This window comes from Aedes albopictus, chromosome 1, assembly GCF_035046485.1.
Source record: "Aedes albopictus strain Foshan chromosome 1, AalbF5, whole genome shotgun sequence".
Lineage (NCBI taxonomy): Eukaryota > Metazoa > Arthropoda > Insecta > Diptera > Culicidae > Aedes > Aedes albopictus.
The window spans coordinates 73,853,740-73,875,378 of NC_085136.1; the positions used below are offsets into that span (position 1 = coordinate 73,853,740).

General features: G+C 42.3%; 2 protein-coding genes across 2 annotated transcripts in view; one reads left to right on the forward strand and one right to left on the reverse strand.

The window, feature by feature from the left end:
* Positions 1-21,639, forward strand: part of LOC109422084 (heparan sulfate glucosamine 3-O-sulfotransferase 6) — a 357,781-nt gene that overhangs the window by 230,145 nt on the left and 105,997 nt on the right. The gene's annotated exons all lie outside the window — the stretch shown is intronic.
* LOC134288625 (uncharacterized) lies at positions 17,193-18,233 on the reverse strand. The gene has a single exon (XM_062853987.1). It carries the CDS (start codon positions 18,231-18,233, stop codon positions 17,193-17,195), a length of 1,041 nt encoding a protein of 346 aa, XP_062709971.1.

The following is a 21,639-nucleotide window of genomic DNA, read 5'->3' on the forward strand; positions in this document are numbered from 1 at the left end:
TGCAGGTTAAGGGTTTGTTGGTTTCGTTTTCGGGGACAAATGTTCGGGTAAGGTTTATTCTTATTCAGGTTTGGGATAGTTTCTATAGCTTCTGTTTCTCGTGAAAGTTTTTGAAGTTATGACGGTTTTCGCATCGCCACCTATGTTTTTTTTAATCGTTACATCATAACCTCGTTGCTATCCGCAACATTCTGGGAGATTCCCAGGAAACGCAGTAAGAAATCGGGGATATTTGTTATTGCAATATTATCTTTATTAACGAGATTTTCAGCTAGGCTGGTTCATCTAGTAATCATGAGGATCTTTGTTATTAAAGATGAAAGATAGAATCGTATTGGAAAATCTGTGAAAGTGGAACAGATCTGGTGTGATGGTTAAATCCCGTGACTATCACGCCGAGGACCTGGGATCGAATCCCGCTCCCGACATACTCACAAAGTGTGAGTTCTTCCTTCGGAAGGGAAGTAAAGCGTGGGTCCCGAGATGAACTAGCCTAGGGCTAAAAATCTCGTTAAAACAGATAAATAAAAAATCTGTGAAAGTTCCAGTAGGGGTAGATGTTTATACTGCGCATAAATACCAAAACAAAGTCAAAAAATATCATAAGAAAATCTTAAAAGAATCCAAGATAGAACTTCTGATGAAATTCTAGAAAAAAAAACTATTAAAGGAATCCCAGAAAGAACCCCTGGAGAAATATCAGGAAAAAAATCCTGGAGGAATTTCAGAAAGCAGTCTTGGAAGAATTCCCGTAGGATATTTTGAAGAAACGGAGAAATTCAAATCTTTCAAAAGTAAAATCTTGGTGAATCTCGAAAGCAACTCTTGGATGAATTGATGAACTAGGACCTAGGTTAAATCCCAGAATGATTTTTTTTAGCCACCTTGGGCATTAGGGCCATTCCAGACCCAAACCGTACACAACGTCGTCGAGCTGTTCCCAACATAATGCATAGGTATGGATAATAAATTCCAATTCCTGGTGGAGTATTTGAAGGGATCCCCAAAGAAACTCCAGGAGAAATTTAAAAAGAGACATATAGGTTGATCCGAGAAGAAATTTCTGAAGAAATCATAAGGGGCAGAACCTCTTTTCTCTACAAACTCCTAGGGGCCGTCCGTAAATGACGTAGTATTTTAGGAGAGAGGGGGGAGCCACTGATTATGCTACGATCCATGGTTTAGGTATGGGAAAATAGGCTACGAGTGGGGAGGAGGTGTCAAAAATCGTCTAAAAAATGCTACGTCATTTATGGAGGACCCCCTATCGAATTCCAAAAGATCAACAAGTGGCATGGTACATGGTAACTAATAAGAATTCTGGAGAAACTTCTTGGAGAATCCAATATTCTGGAGAAAATACAAGTGATTGCTTAGAAAATTTTATGAAGATTTTCTAAAAGTATCGTAGTGAATCCTAAAAGTATCCTAGTGAAGCGAATAAAACACGGCAGGCTGCGGTGGGCTGGGCACGTAGCTCGTGTGCCGAAGGAACGTCAAGCTTAAACCATATTCAGCAGAGAACCAGGTAGGGGCCATCGGCTTCGTGGTAGGCCGCGCACACGGTGGCTTTTTGCAGTTGAGGAGGACCTAAGGGCTCTAAACGTTGAGGGTGACTGGAAGCGATTGGCCCAGGACCGAGACTAGTGGAGGCGAATGCTTCATTCGGCGTAGACTCACCGCTACGAGTTGTAGCCCATGAATTATCAAGTAGTATCCTAGTTGAAACTTTCATAGGAGTCTGTTAAGATGGTGGTCACAGTCAGAAAACTGTAATTTGAACTATGCCACCAAGATGTGCTAAAAGACATCAAAAACAATTAAATTTCATTATAAACTGCATATTTTTACTTTTGGAATGTGTTCTACAGGAAATCGTCCAATTTGTATAAATATGTTGCAAAATATTTTGTCATAGAAAATTATTCCGTTTTTATCACTATTCCGTTTTTGTCAACTGAAAATCGCGGACCGTGTTGATAAAAACGGAACATACCTGTATAAAGATGGAAGCTCGCAATTAATGGTGGCAATATTAATTCACCTTATGACAAACTGTTTGTGCATATACTATACAACACACCAACACGCATGCGTTTCACTATATGCCACTGAAGTTGAACAATGTGACAAACAGTTGTACGCATCTGTATTCGTGAATTAACGAAAATCGACTGATACTTGTGTTGACAACATTCAAAACAAAGAAAAAAAAATTGGAAGCAGCCAACCGTTTCATTTTGTTTCAGAGCCCAGATTTGAGCAAATATCTGCCGTAGTAAATTGGGGCATTGTACCAGAACCAGCAGCTAACGTGCTGTTAGCGGTAAGTACTTAATATGACAGAAAAACTGCAAACATCCAACTCACAGTAAATCTTCTCTCATAGTCGGAAACCGTTTCTACCCAGAGGCACTAATCGGCAGCATGCCTACCGGAGACCAACGTCCTCTTCGTTTGCATAACATCCGGACGATCCAGCAAACATCCATGGCGACCCGGTATGCAAGCTGAAGGAGTTGAGGACACATTCGTGCGCCGAGGCGTAAGGGATGATGGAGTCTAGGGAAGATTCAAAAATTACGTCCATTGTTTTTCGGGATTTCTAGACCCCCCTCCCCCCTCTGTCACGCAATTTCCCTATACCCAATACACGTACTGTCACACTTTTCTAGACCCCCCCCCCCTCCCCCAAATGTTGGACGTAATTTTTGAACGTTCCCCTATCACGAATAATAAAAGTAATTGTTTCATTGATTATAGTTAAATTTTTTCTCTTTTTTTGTTTTCTTTTATGGTACTAAGGCCGTTACAAATATTCATTTCACTTTTTGTCCCACAGCTCTTTGGCTGGTCGAGGGGGGGGATAAAAATAATAAAGCATTTAATCTGAATAATATTAAAAACTCATCGGATTTGTTAAAGAATTTTCAGCAAGACCCGAAATTTTGAAAAATATTTTTTTATCTGCCCCCTCAAAATGCTAAATCCGACCAAAAATTTTTGAAGGGGGGGGAGACAAAAAGTCAAAATTAAATTTGTATCAGCCTAATATAAAAAAAAAAACAGTACAATGCACTGTTTATAGATATATAGATACAATACGGTATACAGTTGTACTACTATGAAGAACAATAAATTACTAGTCATACATACATTACTCATTTTCCTTCCATATTTATGGTCAAATTGTTCTCTAACCATTTGCTATGCAGTGAATTGTTCGAAAATCTGGATAGTTAATTGACCATATTCTTTACTGTATTGCGAAAAATTTGTTCGGGAAAATGACCGATTTTTTATGGTAACCTATCTTAACCGCCTATTCCACATACTGTAAATTGGCGGGTTACCATTTGTAAAACTGGCAAATATGTACATGGAATGATGAGCATACTGTTATCTCCGATAGTTTGAGATATGCTTAAATGACAATTGCTAATGGTCATCTACAGTATGAGAAACGTTGCCTTTACAGTTTGTGATTATGCGGGAAGCTAGTAACTTATGGGGGAATTGATTGAAAACCACTGTTTTATAAGAATGCTGTTAAAAAATAATGCAATTCTGAAATTATGAGAAATATAAACAATATCTTTTATTTTCATTGGGTAGTTCCTTTTCAGGTTAGCAATATTCCAAAAACCTTACTTCTTTGCTTTTAGCTCAAATAGATGCACGGAGAACTAAAACTACCTATTTTTTGGGTTTATTTTACTCAAAAGTAAGTATATCGATTAAACTTTCTACCCAAAATTAGGTTGTTTTCTTTTTCTCCCCCACCGATGTTGTCAAAAATAAAGCGAGCTGCATCGACCCACCGGGGGTACTTTGGCCCAATAAGCCAATTTTGGGTAATTGCCGTTTTTGTCAAAATTGGGTTGAAAAAACTCACGTTTGGGTTGAATTTACCTACTCTGGAGTATATTTTTTTTTGCTGGAGTTAAAGGCAAACTACCTAGTGTGAGTTTGATCGATTTATTCAAATTTGGGTAGTTTGGCGGCTCCGTGTGCAGTAGGGACATTATCGCCACTTGCCAGAGACTTTTGTTGATGGACGAAGAGCGTCGTCTACTGGGGTACTGAATGCCAGGTATCTCAGGATTGACTTATCATCACATCCTCTAGAAACGTAGAAATGGGTCATTATTGCGAGCATTTGTTTTATTTCTCACGATGCAATAGCTTACTGTTGCGGCAAAGCAGCATCGGCTCGGAGCCCTATCACATTGAAATACTTCATAACAATAGAAAATAACTCTCGATCGAAGTGGTAGCAATATGATCCACAAGTACTACATACCTACACATCTACAGATTATTAATGTGCGATAGTTCATTAGTGATATGTCAAATGAAAATACCAATTGTTTATATAGCACTAGAATGATTTAGCTATCTAAGTTCCTTTGTGTATACTTTGTAGTAATTCGTTGACCGTCCGGGAGGGCTGATGCCTCTCGGAGGTGATAAACCGTGTATAATAGTGAATTATATCATTGCTGGACTGCATCTTGTGCTGATACCCTCCGAGCTACAAAACACCACAACTAAGGGTTGGATCCTGGCCAAACACTTACTTTTGATCAGAATGCTGATTGCTCCTTCAATTGAGAAAAAAAAATAGAGGACAAGTTGGTAGCAGCTCCGTAAACTTGTTTATATGTCGCCATCTTGCCGATTTCCAGTCGCTTGTGCATACTGAATGAACTCGGACAACTGTCAAATTGAACTGGAGTGGTTACGTGATTTTTCACGTAAGTGGTACTGGGCCACTGAGTAAACGGGACTGGGGCAACATTTGATATCCATCTTTAATTTATTGAAGATCACCGTTGTCAGGTAAAGTACAGCGAATGAACCCTTTTTCGATGCTACGTGATTTTCCACATAGCGCTGACATGTGGGTTTTTTGCAGTGTAGACCGAAACGGAGCAAGACAAAACTAAAGACACTATATCCTAAAGACACGAAATCTGATGATTATTGCAGCTGATGATGATTCCCGCATCATGATGATGATGCTGCCGAGCAATGCCGTTAAAGCGCGTCTGACAGATCTCCTGCTCGATTGGAATGGCATTGACAGTAAATTTGGAATTCCAATTGGAACATTTCGTGTCTTTGCATATAGTGTCTTTAGACAAAACGGGTGGCAGAACGAGATAACCAACAGTTCCACGACTGTGAATCATGTTTGATCACTCACCCTCTTCTTATATATCCCTTGCCCGACCTCAAACGAATTTGCGTTATGCATAGTGATTATCTTTCGTAAATCCCTTAAATTTTTTTCGGGGAATCCCTTTTAATTCTCCTCCAAGATTTCAATCTAGGATTCCTTAAGAAGTTCTTGCTGGGATTCCTCTTATTGAGATTTCCTCCTTCTGAGATTCTTCGAGGAGTTTCTTATGGGAATTCTCCAATAGGGATTTCTCCATAATTTTCGGCAAAGATTAACCAGAAGTTCCTTCTGAAATTACCCCGGAGTTCCTTCAAGGATTCCTCCAGAAATTTCTTTTAGGGTTCTCCAGGAGTTATTGCAGGGTTTCCTCTACGGTTATCTTCTGATATCCCATAAGGAGTTCCATCTGACATCTTCCCAGAAATTTCAACCGGGATTACACCAGAGATTTTTCTCGGAATTTCTCTAGAAGATCCTTCCAGGATTCCTTCCGTGATTCTTTCGGATATTTATTCCGATATCCTGTGGGAATTCCGTTCAGGATTGTCCCAGAAACTCCTCCTAGCTTTCTTCCAGGAATTCCCTCCACAACTTCTTCAGGACCTTTTTCTAGGATTTTTCCAGGAATTCTTCCTAGAATTGATCCAGGAAATCCATCTGAGATTCCCCCGAACTTGCTGTGGGATTTCTCCAAGAACTTCTTCTTGTTTTTTTTTTCAAGAACTTATTCTTGAAATTGTCCACGGATTCCTCTCAGGAACTCTTTTCGAGATTCCTCCAGGAATCCCTTGCGGGACCCGTGCATGAGTTTATTCTGGAATTCCTCCAGGAGTTCCTTCTGAGATTCACTCAGGAGTTACTTCTGGAATTTCTGCAGATTCTTTTGAAACATATCCGGAAGTTCATTCTGGAATTCTCCCAGTTGTTCCTAGTGAAAAATTTTCAGGAGTTTATTGCGGAATTTCTTTAGATGTTTTTTTTTATTGGATTCCTTATGAAATTACTCTAACAGATCTGTATATAATGCTTCAATGAGTTCCTTTTATAATTCCTACAGGACTTTCTTGAAGAATTTCTCCGGCAGTTTTGTCAAGAATATCTCCAGTAGTTCCTTCAGAGATGCCACTTCTACGGAAATTTCGTCTGGAAATTCCAAAAAAAACCTCTGAAGAAATTCCAAAAGGAATCCTGACGGAACTTCCAGAGGAATCTCTAGAGGAAGTCCTAGCTGAATGTCGAAAAAAATGACAGTAAGTAGTCGAAACTCCTGGAGGAATTCCAGAAGGAGCACCTGAAAAAATTACATCAGCAAGCCATAAACTAGCACACTTCTCAACGCACATTTCGACATCAATCATACTACTTTTGGAAAGCCGAAGAAATTTCACTAAGCTCGAATCGTAATCAACAAAGCCAGAAAACGTCACAGAATCAGCTAATGTTTGCTCAGATGGCGCCTCTCCCGAAAATTGTTTAAGAGAGGTCTCCAAGGTAGGAAATTCTGGCATTCCTCCAAGAATTTCCTTTGAGAATCCTCCAGGAGCTCCTTGTGGGAATCCTCCAAGGGTTTCGTCATGGAATCATGCAGGAGTTTTTGTTTTTGGGAATCCTACAGGATTCCATTTGAAAATCTGCCAGAAATTCCTTCTAAAAGGCATCTGGAAATTCCTCTTAAATTCCTTCAGACGTTCCTTCACGGAGCCCTCCTGGAAATCCTTCTGGAAATCTTGCAGCTGAGTTCTTTTTGGCATTCCTCCAGCTGTTCCTTCTGAAATCCTCGAGGAATTCTTTGTGGAAATCCTTCAGGAATTCCTTTTGCAATTCTACCAAGAGGTCATTCTAGGGATCCTGCTGGAGTTCTTTGCGGAAATCGCGAAGAAGTTCTTTTTAAGATTCCTCCGGGAGTTCCTTTTGGGAATCTGCCAGGAGTTAGTTTCTGGGAATCCTCCGGGAGTTCCTTGTGCAAATCCTCTAAAAGTTGCTTCTGCGGGAATCCACTAGGAGTTGTTTCTTGAAACTTTTCAGGAGCTTCTTCGGGAAATCCTCCAGTAGTTACATTTGGGAACCCTCCATGAGTTTCTTCTGGGAATTCTCCGAAGATCCTTCTGAGAATCCTCCAGGAGTTCCTAAAAAAAAAAATCATTTGGTCGAATTCCTAGATTAATCATCCAGAAGTTATTTCTACAGTACCTTTTGGGAATCAATCAGTAGTTTTTTTTCGGTTGATCCTCCAGGAGCTGCTTCTTAGAATATTTTAGGAATTTCTTCTGGAAATCATCCAGTAGTTTCTTCTGAAACTATTCCATGAGTTCCTTCTGGGAGTGTTCCTGGGTCTCTTCTGGGATTTTTCTAAAGTTCTTTCTGCAAATCCACCAGAAGTTCCTGAGAAAAATCAATAAATTCTTGGAATTCTTGGAATTCTAGACTAAACTTCTGCCGGAATCTGTGAAGGTCCGACTTTATGCCTCCGGATGAGAACTGCTCGGTTCTGCCTGCGTCCGTTGCCTTCCTCGCCGCCTGCGATGTAGCCGCCAAGAAAGAGGTCAAATCGCGTCCTGAAGAAGGATCTTTTAAAGATTTTTAAAGCAGTTTTAAAATTTATTCTCATCAAGTTTATTGACGAAGCAACCAAATTGCTTTCAATGTTAAATACAAACTGCTCCTCCCGGCAGTTAATTGATGTACATGACTAAACCGACCCCGAACGATAATTGTTAACTATCGGTTATTAGTAATGCAACTAGACCTACAACTAGACCAATCAATTTCCTCCCCCACTCCTCAAAACACACACACACCCCTTCAACTGAGAGTAATTATTAATTCCATCAATTCAAATGGCTTTTACTGCCTCCCATCCCAGTTCCATTTTGTATTGCTTAGCCCAGCCCATAGGAGAATACCCTTCTCTAGGGCTTTCACCTTGTGATGGCACGTGGCCAATTCGTTATACGCCACTTAATCGGTCACCCCTTGTTGCTGCATATTATTCCAGGTTTTTGGGGGGAAACACACCTGATAATGTTCTGTGTACCATAGCTTCCTACATGACCCGTAGAAGCGGCAGAAGCGGCATACCATGGGGAAGGGGCCAGTCAGTGCAGGTACCTGTGGCAATCGGTCGCAAATTAATATGATAATTCATTTTATATCTGTGTGTATGGTGTGTAGGTAGGCAGTCGTAGTATGACAGGCATTTATTTCATGCAATGAGAGGGGCGGTTGGATGTGAAAAGTTATTGCATGTGAGCGAAGACCACCATATTGGGAAGATTATCATCGCTGCATGAAATCGAGAGACACTGTTAGCAACGCACCTCATGGATGGAGGTTGAACTAACAGTCAGTGTGAGTGAAGCTTCATACTCGCGTCAACCCACTAGCACAGTTTTATACAGAGGTACCATTTTATCTCATCAGAAAACACCTCCCAATGAGTATTGTTGAAACGAACATATAACCAGTTTATTATCAAAACGGTTATTTTTGTTTTGAACATTTTACCTGTCCAAAGAATAATCATTAATCTTTTAAGGCTTCAGGTTCGAGATAAAAGCTTCGAAAATAAATCTGGAAAATGCTTTTATTATCGAGTCTCGTTTCATTCCACATTGATCTGCATATCGATACATCTACCTATATTTATAAATACCCTGCACTGCACATTGTATGTTACTCGCCTAGAGTTGTTGGTATCGTTCATACGAACACTACTGGCCGTTTTTGATTGCTGAAGAGCAAAGCAAGGTGGTGCGATATAGTATGAGAGGAAACAACACTGCAATATTCATGCAGTCGCAGCATAAATTTGTGAAAAAATTGCTTTGACTGGGTGTGGTGCGCCTAATTGGAGGGAAGCCTTTTTTTCACAAAATTTAAACGCTATTAAGTTATATCGAAATGTTAATGAACTTTGTCTGTGTTTTTGTTTACTTTCAGGTATGTGATACCACCATCTGAAACAAAAAAAAAACTATCATAACTCCTCGGTATTACATTGTAATTTTCTGACTACATAATTTCGCGGGTAAGTTGAAAAATAATCCATAAACTGGGGGTATTGCTTCAAGACACAACACATATACGTTAATGTTAACAAATTCGAATAGAATTTCACATTGGTATCAAGTGTTACCCAATATGCCATTATTCAATGGAACCATACAATTTAGCAATGTGCTGATATAGGTAGATTAATATTTTGGGCGGTATTTTCGACTGCGTGTCACCTGGAATCTTTAATTGTAATGGCTCGGCAGTCTTATCAAAGAATTAAGCGAACTACAATGTTCTCGCTCCGATGTTTCGGTTCAGGTTTGGGACCTTCTTCAGGGATAAAGAAGAGCGAACAATTCTTTATCCCTGAAGAAGGTCCCAAATCTGGACCGAAACGTCGGAGCGAGAACATTGTAGTTTGCTCAATTCTTTGATAAAACTGCCGAGCCATTACAATTAAAGATCCCAGGTAAATTAATAATTTATTACAGTCTAGATTTCTACTACTCTATTCTACTCGTTTCTATTGTGTTACTTCTATATAGCATTCAATCGTCTCGATCCAATTTGTTTACGTTCAGGTTTTCGGACGATACCGTTGCTTTCGTCTTCCGGTATCGCTCGATGATCGTTTGCCTCATCGGTCAAATGATCTGTACGACGGGGAGGCTCATCGTTACATCCGCCCACCCGTGAACCTGAATGAAGCCTTAGGGTTCCTCTATGGAGCCACCATCATAATCGCCAGGGTCACCGCTCTCCACGATGTCTAGTGGAGCTAGCTTAATCGCGGGTCTTCGGAACACCGAAGAAAACCTTTGTCAGGACCCATCTCGAGTTTTGAGGATCACCAAATTTCACCCAATCGAATCGCAACTAACTTCTGCAACCGGCGATTGTCTGATAGGATCCACGCTAGTACGGTTGTCGAGTCAGTTCACAAAAATCGTTTAAACACCGGAAGTTCATGATTGCTCAAAACAGATTGAAGGTATTAAGCACCGAGATCAAAAGCCTTTTACTCTAATCGTGGGATGGAAAGTGTCGTTGAGAGCACCACTCTGCGTTTGGACCCCACCAGAGCTACTTGAACACCACTTTCACTCACTTGTCGGACGTATACGATACAGCCAGCATACTGATGCTACATTCAACAAATATGTGTCATTGCTGGAAAAGCGGTGAAATCCTTAATGTGTCCAACTGATCCAACGTTGTTTTTGTTGATCGGATCGACCCAACCTGTTCCAGAGGTCCAAATTCTTCAGATGAAGATATTTCCTTTGACCAGGCTTAGCGGGTCAAACAGGGTCGTAACGAATCGAAATATTTCTCGCTACGTGGGAACGTGGTTATGGTGATTGAGAATCCATTGAAGATCTTCACGGAGGTAAAATGGTGTACTTGAAGCAGTCAACGCTGGGCATCTATTTCGTACCCAAAACCGATTTCGTCATTTCAGCCCTCTTCAAGGACTGTTTGGCAACATCACATATGTCTTGATATCTTCTGATGACGTGTAAGCTGGTTCGGCGTTAAAGAAGGTCTAAGCTAGAGTCGAAGTGTATTCCAGGTGCGAACCCAAGTTTTGTAATTCGGAGTAGCATTGATTATTTTTTTGGATCTTTTTTGATAGTTTCCTTGCACAAATGATCACTTTTATAAATGTATCGCTATGGAAACTTAATTCTGGAATGTCATATTTAGTTGATACAGTGATTTTGAACCTCAATTTGTCCTAAGTAGCAGAATTAGTTGAATAACAGTTTCTTAAGCTAAAGTTTGCTTAAAAGTGGTTTGTTCCACCCTTGTACAGCAAACATGTTTTTTGGGGTATCTAGTATTCCTGCCAAGCATGAATGGGTTGTGGTAGGTTCAGGATGGTTCCAATGCGTTTAAAGGAGATCTGTGAACTTTCATGGAGCTGTTTATGGGGTTACAGAGAGATGCTAGGAGAGTTTTGGGAAGTTGCAAAGGGATAACCATACGGTTCTAGAAGTTCCATGGCGTTGCAGAGGCGTTTAGAGGGGGGCTTCAAACATGTTTTACGGGGTTTTTGATTGGTTTTCAAAGCGTTCTCGAAGTTTCAAGGTGTTTCAAGACGTTTCAAATATTTTAAAGGGTTTCGATTTAAGTTAGTTCAAAGAAGTTTTATGATCGTTTTAGGCAGTTTTGGAGGGGATTAAGAAGCATTTTCGGGGATCATTTGAGAGTTACACAGTGTTTCAAGGTGGTTCAAGAAGTTTCTGAAAGATTTCAGAGTGTGCCTCTAGCTGTTCGAGAGCTTTTGCCCTTTGGGGTGTCTCTCATTTTCAGAGATTTCTGAGCATGCCAAGAGGTTTGGGGAGCGTTTCAGAAGCGTCTCAGGGAGTTTCAGGGTAGTTTCTGTAGCCTCTGGAGTATTAGGGGTTTTTAGGGTGACTCCAAGTTATCGCAAGGGACTTAAAGAGCGTTTAGGAAGTGTCTCAAGGGGGTTCAGTATAGTTGTAGGAGCTTCAGGAAGCGTTTCGTGGTATACAAAAGAGGTTTCAAGATGGTTCTGTAAAGTAGAACTAAGGTTTTTAGGTAACAATAGTAGCGGTAGGATTTTAGTATACAGTGATAGGCATTCGTTTAGCCGAGACCAAAAAAAGTGTCAGGAAACCCATACAAAAGATTTTATGATAAAACTTTTTTATCGTTGTGATAGTATATCTAGTACTGTTTTATAAAAATGTGATACATCACACTTACATATACACTGAAACAAAAACGAGGGTAAAAACCCTTCAAATGTAATTTTTTGCCTAGACATTCGTTTAGCCGAGGTAAATGAAAAATTGGGTTTCAATAGTTTTTTTGCAATTTCGTGAGTATATTTCGAGGATATACTTCAAGGCATTTAGTTTATGACGTGTTAGCAAGATAATTGACCTTAAAAGTTTATTTATTTGTGGAATTCAGAGAAATATTATAAAAAAATGTCCCGATAAGGAGAAGCGACGATAAAACAAATTTATTTAAGAAAAATGGTTTCTGTAAACACCCAAACGTAAGCTAGATTAGCAGTTTTGATAATATGGCACAGAATTGTTGTTAGAAATGTTCAAATTAATGCATAAAATGTCATGAAAAAATAAAGTATATTGGTTTTTGGTTGTTTAAACTTTAAAATATGATTGATAAAAGCTAAAATAAATGTTTCTGCATTGAAATAAAGACGTGTCCTAATGCCTGTTGAGTATACCTGTTTGATACTAGCATTACTAAACGAGTTAGAAGACTGCTAAGTGAAAGAACTGCAAGAAGTGTCAGAATTTTTGTACCCTGTTTATTAAAAAGCAGATGCTCATACAAAAATGCTAGAAATGGTCAAACAATTGGCTTATTTCATTCAATCTGAAGAAATATATTAAAAATGAGTCTTAGTTGTGAACCACATTCATTTTTAACATGATTTATTTGATAAGAATGTCTAAATTATGAAACAAGTAGTACATGCTAGAAATTTGAATACTTTCGGTGCCGTTTCTCGAAATATGAGCCGTCCAATGTATGTTATTTCACCCAGAATACAGTCGGGAAGATATTGGGAGCTATAAGAAGACGTAATAGTAGTAAATGATGTGATTTATGCAAGTGAAACCATCATATTTCATCAAAACGATATTTAAATGCGTGATGTTTTGATGGTTTGCGTTTTTTTTTCTGTTAAAAACAATAATTTTCGTAAAATTTCAACCTGCTTTGGTCATGAAACTTTCATTACATTCTTTTGAAACACTTCCGATAGAAATAACTACATCAAATCTCAATTTGGAAACATTTACAATATTATGACATATTTATATGAGATGCATGCAAAATTAATATGGCAACACTTCCAAAAACGACCTAGTTCAAGATTTACAAGTCGATCTATAATGCAGGTCACCATACAAAATGACTTTGCTGGATATTTCGATATTTGTTAGTTTTTTATTATGGTTCAATTCGGCTAAACGAATGTCTAGGCAAAAAATGACATTTGAAAGATTTTTACCCTCGTTTTTGTTTCAGTGTATATGTAAGTTTGATGTATCACAATTTTATAAAACAGTACTAGATATACTATCATTACGATAAAAAAGTTTTATCATAAAATCTTTTGTATGAGTTTCCTGACACTTTTTTGAAAATGTTTTAGCCTCGGCTAAACGAATGTCTATCACTGTATAAGCGGGGTGAATGCGATGACTTCTTCAGTGGATAACTGACACTGAGGAAGATTACAAGTAGTAGTCGAAATACGCGTATCTGTCAAAGGATAAGCAAAATAGGGCGGAATTAAAAGGTACGAAACTGATTACACTCATTCAAAAAATGATTTTATATTGTTTCAGAAAAGTTCCAGGTCTTTTCTGGGAGATTTAATGATTTTTGTGAGCGATTCATGGAGTTTTATTGGAGTTTAAGAAGCATGTTTGGAGCTTACTTGAGGCTTACAAAAAGTATTTCAATAGGCTTCAAGGCTTTTTGAGACGTTTTAGAGGAGTTTCTGAGTGTTCCACAAGCTGTAATTTAAGTTCGGGAATGTTGTAGGGCGTCTCAAAGAATTTCATACCATTTCACGGGGACTTAATGTGTGTCAAAGGGTTTGAGGAACGTTTCAAAAGTGTCTCAGGGGGTTCCTGGGAGTTTCAAGAGTGCTTTACGGCTTTCCAGTAGGTTTCAGGGCTTTTTAACCAGGCAATTGTGCCAAAAATCCTAAAACCTTTTCAAATACCCACGGATTTAACCTTTCAGGACGCGCGCCATCACGCAGCTGAAACTGCAGCGCGCTTGAGCTGTATACGACGAGCGAGGTTTTTTGATAGTGTTGTACTTTTTACAACAGCACGCGTCCTGAAGGGTTAAAAGCCCTAAAATACTCCTATAAACTGCTTGAACCCATCTCAAATCACATTAATCGTTTCTGCAATGCTATAAGACTCTCTGAAGCACCTCTGAAAACCCTGAAGGCCTCCTGAAACGCTCGATATTCCCTCCCAAATAGCAATAAAACTACCAATTAATCTTGTAGAGGTTTTTAAAATCGTCATAAAACCTAACACCTTTTGTTTTGGTTTTATGATGGATTTGAGAACCTCTTCTAGTCTATCTGACTAACAAATGTAAACACCGCTTAAAGCTTCCTACAACTCTTGTATTTTCTGAAGCGTCCCTGAAACCACCTAAATGCACCTGAAACACCTAAAACGCCAATATAATCTCATAAGGCACCCTTCAGCGCCATCTAAATTACCCCGAAAGTACCTAGAAATGACCCTGGAATCCCCTTCAAACCCCTTGAAACTAAAGCCCCCTTGAAACCCTAGATCACCCTCTGAAAAGCTGCGAAAGTTTCCTCTGGGAAGTTGCTAAAGTTTCCTTTAGAAAACTGCGAAAGCTTATTTCAGGAAGCTGCAAAAGCTTCCTCTAGAAAGCACAGAAAGCTTCCTCCAAAAGGCTGAGAAAGCTTCCTTCAAGAAGTTGAGAAAGCTTTCTCCAGGAAGCTAAGAAAGCTTTCTCCAGGAAGCTGAGAAAGCTTCCTCCAGGAAGCTGAGAAAGCATCCTGGAGGAAGCAGAGAAAGCTTCCTTCGGGAAGCTGGGAAAACTTCCTCCAGGAAGCTGGGGAAGCTGGCTTTAGGAAGCTGCGAAAGCTTCCTTCAGAAAGTTGGTAAAGCTTCCTCCAGAAAGCTGGGAAAGCTTCTCCCTGGACAGCTTGCAGAATGCTGGAAAATCTTCTTTTATGAAGCTGGGAAAACTTTCTCCGGGAAGCTGGGAAAGCTTTCTCCAGGAAAAAGGGAATGCTTCCTCAAGGAAGATGGAAAAGCTGCCTCCAAAAATCTGGGGAAGCTGGCTTTAGAAAGCTGCGAAAGTTTCCTTCTGAAAGTTGGCAAAGCTTCCCCCAGGAAGCTAGAAAAGCTTGCTCCAGGAAGCTAGAAAAGCTTCCTCCAGGAAGCTGGGGAAGCTTCCTCTAGGCAGCTGAAAAAGTTTACGCCAAGAAGCAGGAAAAGCTTCCTTCAGGAAGCTGGGAAAGCTTCCTCCAGGAAGCTGGGAAGAGCTTCCTCTAGGAAGCTGGGAAAAGCTTTCTCCAGGAAGCTAGGAAAGCTTCTCCCTGGACAGCTTGCAGGGATGCTGGAAAATCTTCTTTTAGGAAGCTGGGAAAACTTTCTCCGGGAAGCTGGGAAAGCCTTCTTCAGGAAGATTGGAATGCTTCCTCCAGAAAGCTGGGAAAGCTTCCTCCAGGAAGATGGAAAAGCTGCCTCCTGAAAGCTGAGAAAGCTGGCTTTAGGAAGCTGCGAAAGCTTCCTTCAAAAAGTTGGCAAAGCTTCCTCCAGGAAGCTGGAGAAGCTTCCTCTAGGCAGCTGAAAAAGCTTACGCCAGGAAGCTGAAAAAGCATTCTCTAGGAAACTGAGAAAAGCTTGCTCCAGGAAGCTGGGAACAGCTTCTTCCAGGAAGCTGGAAAAGCTTCTCCCTGGACAGCTTGCTGATAAATCTTCTTGCCAGGATGCTGGTAATTCTTCTTTTAGGAAGCTGGGAAAACTTCCTCCGGCAAGCTAGGGAAAACTTCCTCCAGGAAGATGGAAAAGCTTCCCCCTGGATGCTGGGTAAGCTGGCTTTAGGAAGCTGCGAAAGCTTCCTTCAAGAAGTTGGCAAAGCTTCCTCCAGATGCTAGAAGAGCTTCCTCCAGGAAGCTGGAGAAGCTTCCTCTAGGAAGCTGAAAAATCTTACGGAAAGCTTCCTTTATAGGCTCTACAATCATCCGCGTTCGAAAAGATTCAACCTCGCACCAAATGTATCTCCAAATGTATATTCAAATCTATTCACAGTTTGCTTATGGTAACAGCCTTCCCCACGTCACTGTTGGGTTATAATGCCAACTAGTAAATACAAAAGAATCAGAAGGCAGCAAAACAGTTACGCATGACCTTGTGAAGCTTTTACTGCCTTGTCGCCTTCCACCGGAATGTTATCTCCATTCAGCAGTCATACATCGTGGTCATGACCCGTGTCATTCCTGGCAGCTCATATTCCTGCCAAGATTGTCAGGAACAAAAAAAAGATCACCATCTCACACCCTGCTGCTGCCTGACACATGCGACTCGACCACCATCGCTCTTTTCACTCCGAAGCTGTCGTAATATGACAGCTATTGTGTTTTGCAGTTCTCCATACATTTAGGTGTTCGTTCAGCTTCTCCTAACACCATCCATGCGGCCGAATGACAGAAAAAAAATCTGACCAACTGCGCCATTGACCGAGCGCACTACACAACATCGACCGACCGACCGACTGTCACTTGGCATATTAATTTTGCGCCCGTTTCCGCAGCAACCGGTTTCAATTTTCCTCTCGGTTTAACACGCGTGCCACCATCATCACCACCAGCCAGGATAGCGCATAAACCCTACTCAGTTTCGCACAATTTTTACTGCATGGCGCCCACACAGTATTGTGCCTATGAGACACTAGAGTGGTCCATGCTGGAGTTTAGAACCTCATCCCTTGATATCTGGCTTGAAATGCAAACTTCAATCCATGGGGAAGTACAGCAAACTTGAATTTATAACTAGAATATCAGTGAAAAACTCTGGTGAGCTCGTTCCACATTAGGATATTTTTTTTATGATAACCTATTTGTACGGATGAATTCTTCCCAAAGTCTCGCAAGCAAACCAGTAGTTTGGGTGTGGTAAGCTTTAAGAATTTTTGGTGAAGCTCCGCAAAGTACAAATTCACCGTACCAATAATTTCGACCTGCACTGTAGGATGTTTGATTGGATAAAGCTTATGCCTAATCGTCTAATTGGATGTAAGCAGTTGTACATATAGTTGCACGATAATCTATGCGTTCAAAACACTAACTGTAGGCAAGATTCAATAGGTAGTAGATATAATCTAGCTCAACGATTCTTTATAAAGCAAATTTAAACCACTAGCATAGCACATTTCACTTTTCGATTTTTTGCACATCAATTGTTCTCCTATCATCTTCTGTTTACAATTGTTATCGATCGTTCATATTGAAGTGATCATCGTGACATCCCCCCACCCGTGAACCTGGATGACGTTCCTCTCTGGAGCCACCATCCTGATCGCCTTCAGGTTCACTGTTCTTCGCGATGTCCAGTAGGGCTAGTTTCACTACTGGTCTTCTGAATATCCCTGATGCGGTGCGAACTAGGGCCTGACGCACTCGTCCGTCTCTCCCTGATATCGTCCGCTCTACGCGTGCACGGACCCATTGATTACGAGCCGTACCACCGAGGTTCAAAGCTAGATCACCCTCTTTTAGCTCCCGCGTCTCCGCGAACCATTTGGTCCGACGAGCGATGATCGGTGCATACTCCTTCTTCCATCTGTTCCAGAACTCGTCACATATTGATTGTGCCAGTTTCCAGCTACTCCGTAGGGCCCCTCGCTGAAGTGTTGGTTCAGATGGTAGAATCTTCAAACCGCTTGAGTTGCCCAACAGAAAGTGGTTGGGTGTGAGCGATTCTTGATCCGCCGATTTGAGAGGGATGTATGTGAGAGGTCTGGAATTGATGATGAACTCGGCTTCCACCAGTATCGTTTCCAGAGTCTCGTCGTCCGGCTTTCGAGGAGCATCCGCAACCGCTCCTATGGCAACCTTCATCGGTTTTACGAGTCGCTCCCAGGCTCCTCCTATGTGAGGGGCGGCTGGGGGAATGAATAGCCATTTGGTCTGGGCACTCGTGAAGGTCGATGCTAAAGCTTCGTTTGCGTTTCGCTGTTTCTCCAAATCATTGCTTGCACCCTGAAAGCACGTGCCGTTGTCGCTGTAGATTTCGGCCGGGGGACCTCGTCGTGCAACGAATCGACGAACTGACATGATGCACCATTCGGTGGACAGGTTGTGTACTACCTCAATGTGCACAGCGCGAACAGTTTGGCAGGTGAACACCGCCACCCAACGTTTTACCTGACTTCTTCCAACTTTGACGAGAACTGGCCCAAAATAATCTACGCCAACGTAGGTAAACGGTAGTACGAACGCTTGAAGACGAGCCGGGGGAAGTGGAGCCATTAGAGGTGGCTTTGGGCATGCATTCTTCACCCGACAAAAGAGACACTCTCTTGATACCTTCTCGACGAGACTTCGCAATTTCGCCACCTCAAATCGCTGCCGCATTTCATTCACGATTGTCTCTCGGTTTGCATGGCGAAAGCGTCGATGATACCAATCAGTGATAAGCTTGGTTATAGGATGTTGGTAGAACGGCAGAGTATTTGGATTCATCTGGTGCAAATGATGCTGCACCAATACGGCTACGCATCCGTAGTATTCCTTGGTTGTCCAAATATGGCCACAATTTGTAAATTGCACTGGACTTGGACACACACGCATGTTTCATTTCCGGTGATCCCGAGTGGTAGTCAACACTTCTATTTCCTCAGTAAAGATGTCCGCCTGGGCGACTTTCCACAACGTTTCCTCTGCACGCTTCAGTTCATGCTGGTTCAACACGTTCAGCTGCTGAGTTGCACCACTACGTTTGTGACGTAGACTATCGACGAATCGCCAAACGTAGGCCATTGAACGTTGCATTTTCTCGTACCGGCTGAATCTCGTGGCGTCGATGAACGGGACTACTGGCCAGTGAACATGAACAGGACGAAGCTCTTCTTGAGTGGAGACGTTTTGACGACGTTCCGACCAGTGCTCTTCACCTAGACGGAGGAAGGCGGGACCGCAAAACCAGGAGTTCTGCGTATGGAATTCAGGACCTTTGCCCCATTTTGTAGCTTTGTCCGCTACGTTGGCTTTCGTTGGAACCCATCTCCAATCTTGAGGGTCACTTAAGCTCAAGATTTCGCCTACGCGAACCGCCACAAACTTTTGGAAACGGCGATGATCTGAAAGGATCCACGCCAGGCTGTTGTTGAATCGGTCCACAGGTATTTTTGCGCCACCGGAAGTGCATGGTTACTCAGGATGGATTGCAGATATTGAACGCCCAAAACTGCTGCCTTCAGCTCGAGCCGTGGGATGGAAAGCGTCTTTAATGGTGCCACCTTGCTTTTAGAACCGACTACAGCCACCTGAATTCCTCTTGCATCCAAGAGTCGGAAGTACACGACACAGCAATAGGCCGTCTCGCTGGCGTCTACAAAGACGTGGATTTCCAACCGACTTTCCCGGCTAGAGAAGGAGGTAGAGAAATAACAACGGGGAATTCTAAGTGTGGGTAGTTGATCGAAACAGTCCACCCATTGTCGCCATTGTCGAACAAAATTTTCATTGACTGGATCATCCCATCCTGTTCCGGATGCCCAGATCCCTTGCATGAGGACCTTTCCATGGACGAGAAAGAAGGAGATAAGGCCTAGTGGGTCGGACAGGCTCATGACGACCTTGAGGATTTCCCGCTTTGTGGGTACATGCTCTTTGTTGAGGACGAAGCGCAAATCGTCCCGGAGATTCACCGTGTATGTAAAACAATCCACACTGGGTATCCATTTCATCCCCAACACCGACTCTGTATTTCTCCTCTCTCCAAGGCCAATTCCTTCGTGGCATCCGCACCGATGGCTTCCAGCACTTCTTTAGAGTTGGATAGGAAGTTGCGAATCTCAAAGCCTCCGTTGAAGTGTACTAGTTTCACCTCCTTAACGACTTCTACCGCTTCCTGGATCGTTCGGAAGCTGCCAAGATAATCGTCCACGTAATGACGCCGAGTAATAGCGGTTGCAGCACGCGGATATTGCTCGGAGAATTCTTTGGCGTTGAGATTCTTTACGGGAGATTCTGATACGGGAGAACAGGTCGATCCAAACGTCGCCACATCCATGATGAAGATCTGCACCTCGTCGGACGGGTGCTCTCGCCAAAGAAAGCATTGTGAAAGTCGGTCTTGTTCTCTGATCTGTATTTGGTGGAACATCTCCCTGATGTCACCGCACACGGCCACCGGAAATTGACGGAAAGAGCTCAGCACAGCTAGCAAGGGTGTCAGCAGATCCGGCCCTTTAAACAATCTTGAGTTCAAAGAAACTCCTTCGACCGACGCTTTCGCATCCCAAATTAGGCGAACCTTTTGTTTTCTTGGATGTTGGACAACTCCCAGAGGAAGAAACCACATTCGGCTTCGATCCGCTGTTCTGAGCTCGGCTTCAGTTGCCCGGTGTGTATAGCCTTTCCGTTCATAATCGTAGATCTGCTCCCGTACGCGGTCTTCCAGTGTCGGTTCCTTTGCGAACTTTCGTTCCAAGCTTGTTAGACGCCGTAGCGCCATCGGATAGCTGTCGGGAAACTCTGGGTGATCCATTCTCCACAGAAGTCCCGTCTCAAATCTGTCTCCGACCCGTCGTGTTGTCTCCTCGAGTATTCTTCTCGCTCGCTTGTCTTCTTCCGAATCTAGATGCTCGTTACGATTGGCGATGCCGTCATTCTCCATGGTAAAGAAATCACGCAACTGCTCGCTCATCAGCTGCTCTTCGTTGGAAGCTTCAGCTGTATGGAAATTTATCATTGCGGTATCCCTTCCTCTTTTGCCGGTGCACCCATAAACAGTTCACCCTAGACGGCACTTGGCTGCAATGGGATCGTTCGGTCCACCCTCGCGAAGTTTTAGTGGAGCACCGAGGCGAAGGTTATCCAGACCTATCAGAAGCTTCGGCTGGACGGTTTCGTAGCTCTCCATTGGCAGACCTCTGAGATGTGGAAAACGCTGTGTCAATTCTCCGTAGTTGAGCCGTTGGCTGGGAAGAAACAAACAGCTGACTGTTCTGGCACGACGAAGATCAAACTTTCTGGAATCTCCTGTGCCTGCTATTTCCAAATCTACTTCCTGGGACTTGGATTCGTTTCTCTTCATGTTACCCGTCCACTGAAGGGTTAGAGCTTTTACCGGACCGTTTGCACCTAACTGCTTTGCGACGTTGTCTTCGAGCAATGTGATTTCTGACCCTTCGTCCATAAAAGCGAACACGGAAACGCTTTTTCCTTCGTTGTACAGAATGACGGGTAGTATGCGAAATAGCGCCTTCGGGAAAGACGAATGGCTGGAGGAGAAGTTGACGTGATGCGTTGACGAAGGAGAGTGAAGCAGTGAGTGGTGCTTTAGACGACATCCATCCACCGCACATCCATGCCACGATTTACAGGGCCATTTTCCGTGGCTGTTTGGGCAAGTCCTGCATAGGCCCTTCTTTTGAACGGTCTTCCACCGTTCATCGATGCTTAACTCCTTGAACTGATTGCAGTCAGCAGCTCTGTGGCCTTCGCGAGTACAGACGCCACATATTCTCGCTGGTTTCCGAGACTGTCCAGCGGGATTCGATGGTTTACTGCTCGTACCTTCTCCTTGCGAATGCGCGTGCACGCCGGCACTTTCCTTCCCTTTCTGCTTCTCATTTCGATACGGTTTATCGTGCATTGGAAGCTAGAAACTCACTGCGCTTGCTGCATTCACCTGTTTCTCCATAAAGAG